This window comes from Podarcis raffonei, chromosome 8 (genome assembly GCF_027172205.1).
Source record: "Podarcis raffonei isolate rPodRaf1 chromosome 8, rPodRaf1.pri, whole genome shotgun sequence".
Lineage (NCBI taxonomy): Eukaryota > Metazoa > Chordata > Lepidosauria > Squamata > Lacertidae > Podarcis > Podarcis raffonei.
Genome location: NC_070609.1, coordinates 64285718 through 64298130, shown reverse-complemented (window position 1 = coordinate 64298130; position 12413 = coordinate 64285718). Strand labels below are relative to the sequence as shown.

General features: G+C 47.6%; 1 protein-coding gene across 1 annotated transcript; it reads left to right on the top strand.

Moving 5' to 3' along the window:
* Positions 1-133: 133 nt before the first annotated feature.
* Positions 134-10875, top strand: RPL22 (ribosomal protein L22). Its single transcript, XM_053400429.1, has 4 exons — positions 134-259; positions 5672-5776; positions 8896-9020; positions 10660-10875. The coding sequence occupies exons 1-4, from the start codon at positions 248-250 to the stop codon at positions 10802-10804; spliced, it is 387 nt and encodes a 128-aa protein (XP_053256404.1). The 5' UTR covers positions 134-247; the 3' UTR covers positions 10805-10875.
* Positions 10876-12413: the final 1538 nt, after the last annotated feature.

Below are 12413 nucleotides of genomic sequence, written 5' to 3'. Positions count from 1 at the left end.
CACCTCCCAGCATGCTCCGCGAGCAGCGTCCTTAAGAGGACGGGACGCCGAAGGCGATCCCCACCCTACCCGCTCGTCTCTATGGTTATATCCTCCTTTCTCTCCTTCCCCCGCCCCTCCTATGCGGCGAGTGCGCAAGCGCACGCCGCCTGACGCAAGGGCGGAAGTGGGCGGGAGGGCGGAGCCGAAGTAGGCGCATGCGCGCGGCCGCCTTCTTTTTCTCTCTTTCCCCCTCGTTGCTGCCGCCATGGCGCCTGCGGTGAGTCTCCGGCCGAGTCGGGCCTAGAAAGGGAGGTCCAGGGTGGTGGGGTGAGGCTCGTGACGTATTAAGGAAGCGGAGGGGGGTTGTTGGCGGTGACGTCATAAGGAGCAGGGAGGGGAGGGAGTCTACCTGGCCGGGGGGGGTTCCCCCTGCCCCTTCCTCCCTGCAAGGTAGGCCTCAGCCTCTTCTCCCACCCCATGAAGCGCATTTCTGACTTCCCTGGACCCGCACCCTTGTTACTTTCCGGGGTAGGCTCCCTATGTCCCCCCTGAGCATGTGCAGAGAGCAGCTGAGCTCTTGGATATGGCTCCAGAAGGACAGCGCAGGAAGCGAGGCCTACCCATAAGAGCTGCTGGATCAGGCCAAAGGGGGCCCCATCCAGCCCAGCGTCCTGTTCTCACAGTGACCAACTAGGTGCCCCAAAGTGAAACCCCCCCCAAGCAGCACGTGAGAGCAACAGCCTCCTCCCACTTCTACTCTCCAGCATTCTAAGGTGGAATGCACTGTCTATGGAGGCTCCATTGACAAATCTTACAAAACTGAGAAGAGCCCTGCAGCCCCTGGAACGGGCCAAAAGGGACCCACCTAGTCCAGCCCAGTTCTCACAGTGCGCATCAGGCATAGGCAAACTCCGGCCCTCCAGATGTTTGGGACTACAATTCCCATCATCCCTAGCTAACAGGACCAGCAGTCAGGGATGATGGGAATTGTAGTCCAAACATCTGGAGGGCTGGAGTTTGCCTATGCCTGGTGCACATCCTTCTCACAGCCCTGCTGCACCCTTTATATCAGAGACCCCTTTTATCTCTCCGTTTATCTCAGAGGCTTCAACTGGGGTGCCTCAATGGTTGCCTTTTGGACTCCCAACTCCCATTGCCCATGCTGGCTGTGGCTGATGGGAGCTGGAGGTTGAACATCACCTGAAGGACCATAGGTTTACTACAAACCATCAATAGTTTACTGCAGGTGTAGCCAACATGAGACATTCAGATTTTGCTGGACCATAGCACACACACAAATTTATTGTGGTCCATAGACCCAAAATATGCAGTGCAGAGGCTGCTGAACAACTATAGCTTTCATCGTCCCTGACCATTGAGCATGCTAAGTGGAGCTGATGGGAGTTAAGAGTCCCAACAGTATCCGGTGTGTGTGTGTGTGTGTGTGTGTGGCCCTCCTTGCCATTGATTTACACATAAGCATTTGGGGGAGAGAATAGTCTCTTTAAAGGGTCGTGGCCTGCTGCTTTATGTACAGTCCACACCTCACCCAGTGTGATTGTCTGTGAAGCCAGGTCACATTATATATAGAACATGTGTTCAGACACACATGTTGTGCAGCTCTGATTGTTGGCAGTCCAGGATTCACCAGTGTCCGCTTTCCAACTTGTATGGGCCACCACTTTGTGGCTGCGTTGGGTATGAAATTGAAAAATCTGCCTGTGAGATGGGGACCAACACCAACTTGCAGTGTCCCCAGTAACATTGGCCTATATCCAACACTGTAAAGTCACAGAATTCATGGGCTTAAGCTTGCCTGTGTTGGATTTAGACCATTAATTCCCCCCAACCACCCCACATGGCCAGGTGACACTTATTCACTCATACAGTGGACGTCGGGTTGTGAACGTGATCCGTGTGGGATGCACGTTTGCAACCCGCAGCAGCTCGTCTGCGCATGCACAGGTTGTGATTCGGCACACATGCACAAAGCGCAATTTAGCGCTTCTGCGCATGCGTGACCGCCGAAACCCAGAAGTAACCCGTTTTGGCGATCCGTAATCCGAAAAAACGCAACCTGAATTGTCTGTAACCCGAAGTATGACTGTATAAGAAAAAATGTGTAGAGTGGGCAGAATGCTGAACCTGCTATATAATCCTAGCCACAATTTTGTTCCAATTCTTGGTTGCAATAAGAGCTATTTCAAACTCTGTCTCTCAGGTTGCTGTGTTTATTCTTTCTTTCTTTCTTTCTTTCTTTCTTTCTTTCTTCTGTACTACTTTTCTATCAGAACAGTCAAAGCAGTCAGTAAGAAAACAAAAAAACACACCATATCAAAATTTAAAGCTGAAACAGTAAATCTAATGAAACTATATGAAAAGATGGCATACCTTCATATTTTCACATCAACTCCTAAGGAAATTGATTGACAGGGGGGTCAGACTAAAGGCACACTATATTTTCGGCCACAAGTTATTTATTTATTTCCTAAGATTTAGACACTTTTCATTGTAGAAAACCTCAAAAGTTGTTTATAAGAAGAATAAAACAATAACATTATTGGTAAAATAATTTAAAAAACAATAATTGGAAACATTCAAATCAGCAATAAACTAAAACAAATTAAAACACACATCAACATTCTAGATATCAAGGTAAGCTTGGCTAAACAAAAAATATTTTTAGCAGACACTGAAAAGTATACAGTGAAGGTGCCTGCCCAATGTCAGTAGGCAGGGAGTTCCAAAGTGCAGGTGCTGCCACATAACAAAATTGATTTTTTACAAATGCAGAACAGGTAATGGAGAAGGTGTAACAGTGTCATTTCTGCATATTGAAGTGGTCAAGCAGGCACATATGGGGTAAGGAGTTCTTGCAGGTACACTGGTTCCGAAGTTGTCAAGGGCTTTACAGTTGTACTTTGGTTTTCAAACAGCTTAGTTCCCAAACGTTTTGGCTCCCGAACACCGCAAACCCAGAAGTGACTCTTCCGGTTTGCGACCTATTTTTCGAAGCTGAACGTCCGATGAGGCTTCCGCATCTTCTGATTGGCTGCAGGAGCTTCCTGCAGCCAATCAGAAGCCGAAATTCGGTCTTTGAACGTTTTGGAAGTCAAATGAACTTCCGGAATGGATTCCGTTTGACTTCCAAGGTACGACTGTATGCTCGTACAGTAACACCTTGAACTTGCAAATCTCTGAGCACAGCTGTTTTATGTGGACAAAGTCACACCTCTCAGCAATTGTGCTGCAGCATTCTGCACTGACTGCTGCTTCTGGATCAAGCCCAAGGGAAGCCCCAAACCATGGCAGAGTTTGTGCCAGATGTGATCTGTAGTATACAAGATTAGTATGTGCACATACTAAATGTCTTTTTTTTGCCTTTAGGTTACTGAGCTAGGTTGCTGGAGCACTAGGGAAGTCCAGCTATCTAGGGCTAGATCACTGCTTAGTTGCTTATAGTCCACCAAAATGGTTAGGTTTGTTCACACACATAGCAGTGTTAGTGGTTGCATCCAATTAAGTCCTAGGCTCCGTCTGCACTATACATTTAAAGCTGTCTCATACCACTTTATGCAGCCCTGGCTTCCCTCAAAGAACCTTGGGAACTGTAGTTTGTTAAGGGTGCGAAGAGTTGTTAGGTGGCCTTCCTCCCAAGGCCTGTCACGGAGCTATAATTTCCAGAGTGGTTTAACAGTCCCTCTTCCCAGGTAACTATGAATTGTAGCTCCGTAAGGAGAATAGGGGTGTCTTGTAATAGCTCTCAGCAGCCTTAAGTTCCCAGGATTCTTTGCGATAGCTATGACTGTGTATGTGGGTTAAAGCACAGAGCCTAGGACTTGCCGATCAGAAGGTTGGTGGTTTGAATCCCCACGACGGGGTGAGCTCCTGTTGCTTGGTCCTTGCTCCTGCCAACCTAGCAGCTCGAAAGCACATCAAAGTGCAAGTAGATAAATAGGTACCGCTCCAGCGGGAAGGCAAACGGTGTTTCTGTGCACTGCTCTGGTTCACCAGAAGCGGCTTAGTCATGCTGGCCACACGACCCGGAAGCTGTACATCGGCTCCCTTGGCCAATAAAGCGAGATGAGTGCCGCAAACCCAGAGTTGGCCACAACTGGACCTAATGGTCAGGGGTCCCTTTACCTTTACCTATGACTGTTTATAAAGTGGACCTGCATTAGTAATTTCTCTTAATTTTGGTGGGTCTGCTCTGAGTAGGACCAGCATTGATTACAGCCCCAAGTTCATTTATATTATTCAGTGTATTAGTGGTCTGGTGGTGTGTTTGTGTTTTGACATTCTTTTCTAGCAAAATCTGAAAAAGGTGCCAGCTTTCTACAAAGCTTGATTGCCTGGAGTCGCTTCTGGCTCTCTGTAGACAACCAGATAAGGGGGCAGTTAGCATCATCTGCTTGTGGTCCTGCTAGCTTGCAGCAGATAGCTAGGCCAGCATGGATTAAGGGGAAATAGCCACCCACTGGTGTTTGTCCCCAGTGCTTGATAGTCAACATGCTGCCTCTCACTTCCGTTCTTTGCTGTCATGGCTGAGGGCGAATGACAAACTTCTTTTCCAGAAATATTCTGCGAGGTAGATTAGCCTGAGCTCCTCTAAGCCCAGTGAGCAACATCACTCCCTTTCTGGACTCTCCTCAGGAGGCTTCCAGTCAGCCAGAGTTAGGAAGAATTAAAGCATGGGATAGCAGCAGATAAGGCAATAAAAAGAAATCTACTAGGAGTAAAGAAGAGTTGGCCCTGGGGCAGCTTGACAATCTTGGAGGAAAAAAAGGGGGATTTTAGGAAGGACTTTTTAAAACATGGTTTTCGACTTCAGAAGCAGAATCGTCACCATGAAAGGCATTGTAGGGGCAGAAGATTTAGGTTGGGGAGAGCAAGAAAGATTGGGGGGAAATTTGAGAGGAGGTGCAGCTGGTTGTAGAGCCTTGCGTTTAAGGACGAGGAACTTCTAGATTGGCTGAGAGAAGTGGCAAGGAGCCAGCACAAAGATTCAACAGGTGTGAGACAAAATCAGGGTGTTGGGTGGGGGAAAAAAGGGGTTGGGTAAACATGTGATGTTGTGCAATTTCTTCTCTATGTGGGGCTCACCTGATGTTGCGTAGAGGATTTCTGCTTTTGCAGTGAGCGTCGGGCACCAATAGCGAAAGAAAACATGTTTACGGTTATTGTCACCTCCTGTAAGGCATCTAAAGCTATTAACTAGAGGGGTAACCGTGTTAGTCTGTTGCTGCAAAAACAACAAAAGAGTCTTACTAAATTTATTATGGGACAAGCTTTTGTGGACAAGAATCTGCTGAAAAACAATTTCTTACCTCTTTACTGCATTCCTCAGTACTTTAATTTCTCCTTTTGGGTGGCAGGGACCAGTGTATAGTCAGTGTGATCTACCCTGAATCTTTTGGTTAAGTTTAGACTCCAGCCAAGATGAAAAATCTGGGTTTGGGGAGGGACAGCTGCCTGTTTCACCCCTCCCCTACATTTGGCAGGCTGTGAGACATTAGTTTTATTTATTTGTTATAGAAAGTTATATACTGCATTTCAAGTATAGGAAAATAGCTAAAGCGGTTTTCAACATGTCAAAATAATACAAGAGCCCTTAAAATTTCCTCTCTGGTGCATGTGCCAGGATTTCTTGAACAACAGTAACCTCCCTTTCACTCTCTCTCTCCTGCAGAAGAAGCTTGTGACGAAGGGTGGCAAAAAAAAGAAGCAGGTTCTGAAGTTCACTCTAGACTGTACCCATCCAGTAGAAGATGGCATCATGGATGCTGCCAACTTTGTAAGTTCCCGGCCCTTGGAGGCATCGACCACCTCTGGAATCCCATTAACTGCCTGCACTTGCTACCCTGAGAAGCCAGGCGGGTAACTGAACGCATCTCCCACACAGATTGCAAACAGAAGATCTGGTTGCTTTAATGCCACCTTTGGAAATGGGAGGCACTTCTATCTTGTTCAGGGCTTCTGTTTCGGAGTGTGTTTTTGACAGGCAGGCTGTCAAAAGGCTGTTTGCAAATTGCTTGCAAATACACTGATAACTGGGGCATCTGCTGTTCTCTCTGATCTCTGCAGCTAGCATGGAGGACAAGGCTATCGATAGCTGCTAGCCGTGATGGCTGTGCTGTGCCTCCAGAGTCGGAGGCAGTAACGCTTGTGAAGTGCTCTTGTGGCTGGAAACCGAAGGAGGGGAGAGTGCTCTTCTGCTCTGCTATTTCTTACTGTTTTCCCACTGGGGCATCCGATTGGCCGTGGTGAGAACAGGAGGCTGGACCAAATGGGCCCCTGGCCTGATCCAGCAAGCTCTTTTCATGTCCGTGCTGCATACATTTGGTTGCAACTGGTTTTGGATCCTGCAGGAGGCTATTGTTGGTTTGGGGTGGGGGAACCTTGTACCCTCCAGAGAATGTTGGATTCCAGCTCCCATCAGCCATAGCCAGTGTGGCCAGATTGGTCAGGGATGATGGGACTTGTAGTCCAATGGCCTCAGCAAGGCCACCAGTTCCTTATTCTTGCTTTGTGTCCTGTTTTAGAACAGTCTGGTTTGGAGTGGGCAGATCTTGGAGCTCTGTGTATGTGTGTGTATCTGAAGTTTGTGTGGCAAAGCCTGATGCCTGTTTGCTTGTGACACTGCCGTTTTCCTGCAGTGCATGCATTCAGCTCTGAACAAAGCAACTAGGTATGTGCTTGCACTAATGCTTTGTCTCAGTCGGACTGCTGGGCCATCCACCTCAGTGCTTTCCACCCTGACTGGCAGCAGCACTCCAGGGCTTCAGATGAGGACTCTTCTCAGAGTATTGCCAGTAGTTTGGATACCCCAGTGGGCTGTCCCTTTTCCTTGTTGGTTGTGCATTCTTTCAAAGGCTTCTATGTATCGTAAATCCTTTCTTGCTTCTGCCATTGTCTGTATTATACATGCAGATTTATTCAAATGTAAATTTATTAATCACTTGTGGGGGGAAAGGAATCACCTTAGGCAGAGGTGAGGAGCCTGTGACCCTCCAGTTCAGGGGTCAGCAAACTTACCGCGCCTCGGGCCGGTGTCTCCAGCACTGATCGCGCGGTGGGCAGGGGAGTGCGTGCCCATACGCTATTTCCGGCGCACTTCCGGGTCGGAGGAGCACCAGAAATAGCTTGTGCGCATGTGCGCGGGCCTCCTCCAACCCAGATGTGCACCGGAAATAATGCGCATATGCAAATAACGCTTATGCATGCGCACAAGCTATTTCTGGTGCTCCTCTGACCTGGAGGTGGGCAGCCGCGCAGTGCAGCAGCAGTAAGAGCGGTAGCGGGTGGCAGGGGTTGCCGCGGGCCGGATAAATGAGTCCCTTGGGCCTTATCCGGCCCACAGGCCTTAGTTTGGCGACGTCTGCTCCAATTGTTGCTGAACAATGACTCCCATCGTCCCTGACCATTCTGACTGGGCCTAATGGACACTGAAGCCACGTGGCAGCCAGAGAGCTGCAGGCTCCCTTTCTCTGGTCTGCACTGACTGGCAGCAACTCTCCACAGTCTGGGGTAGAGAGAAGAGTTTGCCAAGCCTGCTGCCTGAGAGATTTCCATGAGAGGCGCCCAGGATTGAACTCTGGACCTTTTGTGCTCTGGCGCTAAACTACGGCCCTCTAGAACAACAAGGATGTGGAACCTGTGTCCTGTCACCAGGTGTGGTTGGCCCATCATCCCTGACTAGAAAAGACGAGAGATGGAGGACCATAGGTTTCCCATCCTTGATCTAGGCATCCTTTAATTGGCTGGTGACCTCACATTGTTCACAGATGAATATTATGGGTCATGGTTCTTCTCAACATTTGTGAGAATTATGTTGAAGTCTCTCATTAACCTTTGTTGGGTTTTAGACCTTTAGAAATTGGCAGTGTTGCCTCCCTTTTCAGGACATTTGCATCTCCAGTTTTGTCTTCCCCAAGCCTGTGCCCCCCAGATGTTTTGGGACTGCAGCTGGCTGATGGGATCCATAGTTCAAAGCCTCTGGAGGACACCAGCTTTGGGGGAGGCTAGTGTAGTGGTCGCAAGGGACACGGGTGGCGCTGTGGTCTAAACCACTGAGCCTCTTGGGCTTGCCGATCAGAAGGTTGGTGGTTTGAATCCCCGCGATGGGGTGAGCTCCCATTATTTGGTCCCAGCTCCTGCCAACCTAGCAGTTTGAAAGCACGCCCCCAAAAAGTGCAAGTATATAAATAGGTCCTGCTCTAGCAGGAAGGTAAACGGCATTTCCGTGCACTGCTCTGGTTTTGGTGTTCCAATGCACCAGAAGCGGCTTAGTCATGCTGGCCACATGACCCAGAAAAACTGTCTGTGGACAAATGCCAGCTCCCTCAACCTGTAAAGTGAGATGAGTGCTGCAACCCCAGAATCGTCTGTGACTGGACTTAACTGTCAGGGGTCCTTTACCTTTACCTAGTCTAGTGATCGGGATTTTGGACTAAGACCAGGGAGACTGGTTTAAAGCCCTGCCTATACAGCCATGATGCTCACAGACTGATCTTTGATCAGTTACTGTCTCTCAGTCTGTCTTGCAGGGTTGTTGCGGGGATGAAATGGATTGGTGGGACCAGTTTCACCGACTTTATCTTCCTAGAGGGAGCAATGGCAACACAAACATGTTCTTGAAAATAAATAAAAGGTTAGGCATCGCCTCATAACAGTCACTCTTCAAGTGCTTGTTGTTTCTTTAGAGCATTTGTTATCCACTTTTCAGGCAGAAAGGCTCCCAGAGTGGCCAGCATACAGTCATTTAAAACGAGACAGTCCCTTCCTGCAGGTTTACAACCTTAAAAAATGCAGCATGCAAGGGAAAAGGGACGGGGAGGGTAGAGGAAAAAACAAATTAAACTGGGGTGCCAGTTCCTAAACAGACATTCCTATTTTTATTATTTTTTTTTGCAGGAGCAGTTCCTGCAGGAGCGGATCAAAGTGAATGGGAAAGCTGGGAACCTTGGTGGGGGTGTGGTGACCATCGAGAGAAGCAAAAGCAAAATCACAGTCACCTCAGAGGTCCCTTTTTCCAAGAGGTAAGGAGCCACGCGGGGTTAAAAGACTGGGGTGGGGGTGGCTTTGACTTAAAGGGGCCTCTGGCCCTCTTGTGTTATACAATTGGCTGCAGGTGCAGGCTGAGAAAAGAGGATCACCCAATTAAGCTTATGTGCTGCTTCATACAATACATTTTACTCATTGCCACAGGGATGAGTGCCTTTAAAAGGGGATTCTTGGAGGAGGAGGAGGTGGGGAGAAATCTATTCATGGCTGCTATTCATAGGGACTATTTAGAATATCCATCTTCAGAGAAATCTTGCCTCTGAATTACCAGTTGGTGAGGTGCAATAGTGGAAGAGGGCTATTTATTTGTTTATTTAATTACTTCCCCACTTTACCATAAGGAAGGTCTCTGGGCGAGATGCAACATTAAAATACACAGTTACAGTGGTACCTCTGGTTGCGAACGGGATCCGTTCTGGAGGTCTGGCCGAGGTTTTTGCAACCGGAGGAGAAGCGGTAGACTGCTTCTGTGCATGCGCACGCAGCGAAACACTTCTGGATTTGCCGCTTTCGCAACCTGAAGTTTACGTTACCTGAGGGTAACGTAACCCGAGGTTCTACTGTATATTTAAAAAGCCTTGAACCAAAAAAGTGTGAAAACAATATACAACAGTTCTACAGATAAAACATTTCCAATAAAAATGTTATCATGCAGCCCCTGTTTGAGGATTTGTAGTCGCAACACAATCCTGGATTTGTGTGAAGTCCAGGTGGGATAGAAGAACAAAAGTGGTTTTAAATAATGGTGGAGGTTTGAGTAGAGCAGAGATGGAGTAACACTGAGAGGAATGAATGAATGAATGAATGAATGAATATTTATTTGCATCAGCCATAGCAATAAAACAAACAAAATGCGGTATACAAAGAATAAAGGTAAAAAGTCAGTTATATAAAGTACATTTTGAAGGTTTGGATCAATAGTCAAATAGTGGATCTTATTCTAATTGCCCCAGCTAAAAACCTTGCAACCTGAACATTGAGAGGAAAACATGTAAGTTTGAGTAAAGTGAGCAGGTGGTGTCATGGAGGGCAGGATGGAGGCAGTTTAAAACAAGATTTGAGTACAGTGAGAAGGAGGGTTAGAAAGGCTCTGTTGTGCTGCTTTGTGTGGGGACTGACAGGAGTTGAAAGTCCAAAAATATTTTTAGGGCGATGCAGGCCCTCCCATTCCATGTATAAATGAAGCCAAACTGCTCATTTAACAGACTTGAATAATTTTTTTCTCTTGGCTTGGGGTATTGAAGAATGCAAGCCCATGAAACCAGTTCCTTACCCTCTGGGTGTCCTACTGAGTCCTTCCTCTAAGCCTTTGAGATTTCAGTCGGGGTCGTCAACTCACCTTCACACCCAGAAACACGGAGTTGGAAATGTGATTTCATAAAAAATAAAATGACAAGAAAGCTAAGGGTTTTTTGGATTGCCCAGATTTTACCCACATTTGCAGATATCATGCCTTTTGGGGATCTTGGTCGACTGAGATCCTGTTGCCATTGACTCAGCTTGAATTATTTAAGCAGCTCGAGAACCGGGCGTGCGACTGACCCAGCGGCTTCTGGTGACGTCATTTGGGGGCCGCAGTCAGTTTGCTTCCCTGCTTCTTTGTTCCTCCCGCAGATACCTGAAGTACCTCACCAAGAAATACCTGAAGAAGAACAACTTGCGCGACTGGCTCCGCGTGGTCGCCAACAGCAAGGAGAGCTACGAGTTGCGATATTTCCAGATCAACCAGGATGAAGAGGAGGAGGAGGAAGAAGATTAAATGCAAAGGAATCTGGCAATATTTTGTACATTCACTTTTCCTTCAATAAAATACGGTGAAAGTTGTTATAACATTTCTCCTTGTGTGGTTCTGTCTGGATTCCAGTCTGCCATGTAAACACAGCCAGAATAGATGTCCGCACCAAAAGCTTCCCCTGTCCTTTGCTGCCCTCTACGGAGAGATGGTGGTATGGGCTTAGGGGTAGGGATCCCCAACTTTTTCTTATGCCCAAGCAGGGCCAGCCCACCTGTGGCGTGGGGCGAAATGGCCCCTGTGGGCACCTCTGCCACTGCCAGAAAGGCAGCACTGGCAGCCAAAACCTCACAAAATCTCTCCAGGGTAGTGGCGCCACAGTCACGTGTTCCCATTTCTGATGTGCCCAAGAACCCACTTAGAAATCTCCAACTCAGGAACGCTGCAAAGGGCCCAATTTGTAGAAGAAAAAACTGGCGATGCTCAGAAACACCACCCTTCCCCATAGGGGAAAACAACTACCCACCCCACCCCAAAAGAAATAAAACACTGGGGGGAAAGACCATCCCTAAAGGTTGGGCAAGCCCTTCATTCCCCCAACCAAACTATCTTCTCCACAAGCTAAAGCACCTCAAGTTAAAATTGGGAAGGCGTTGGGTGCTGGTGTTTGGGAGGGTCATCGTACCTGCGGTTGCCAACCTAGGAGACTGGGCTGAGGGGAAGGTTCATCCCCTTGTATTGGGGTGGGATGAAAGAGCTGCTGCAATTCAGGTGCGGGGAACCTACAGGTGAAACTCGAAAAATTAGAATATCGTGGAAAAGTTCCTTGATTTCAGTAAGTCAACTTGAAAGGTGAAACTAATATGTGGGATAGACTCGTGACATGCAAAGCGAGATACGTCAGGCGTTGATTTGTTATCATTGTGATGATCATGGCGTACAGCTGATGAAAACGCCAAATTAACAATCTCAAAATTAGAATATTCAAGGAAATCAGCAAAACAAGGATTGCAAATCAAGCAAGATTGAACCTCTGAGAAGTGGAAGCACATCTCGCTTTGCATGTCATGAGTCGATCTCATATATTCGTTTCACCATTCAAGTTGAATTACTGAAATCAATAAACTTTTCCACAATATTCTAATTTTTCGAGTTTCACCTGTAACTACCAAGTCCCATCTGCCCCAGGAAGCATGGTCAAGGTTGACGTTGGGAGTTGTAGTTTATTAGTGTCTAGATTCCTAAAGGCTCCCCACACTTGCTGTGATGGAAAAGGCTTCATAATTAGAGAGAGGGGGGCAGGGCATGTGTTTGTATAATAGGGAAGAGGAGGCTGGTTTCAGAGGGAGGGGGGGTGTATGAAGCAGTGTGTAGAGTATTGAAGGTGGTTGGGTTTGGGGTTTTGACCGATGCACTATTAGCCTGCCAGAGGGTCTGGAAACCAAGCCTTAGGAGGAGGAGCTGAGGAAATTGGGGACATTCAGCCTGGAGGAGAGAAGACGAGGTGATATGACTGCCGCTTTCAAATAAGTAAAGTGCTGTCACATGGAAAATCTGAGCGAGCTTGTTTTCGGCTGCTCCAGAGGAGGAGAACCCAAACAAATGGATTCAAATGGCAAGAAATGAGATTCTGACT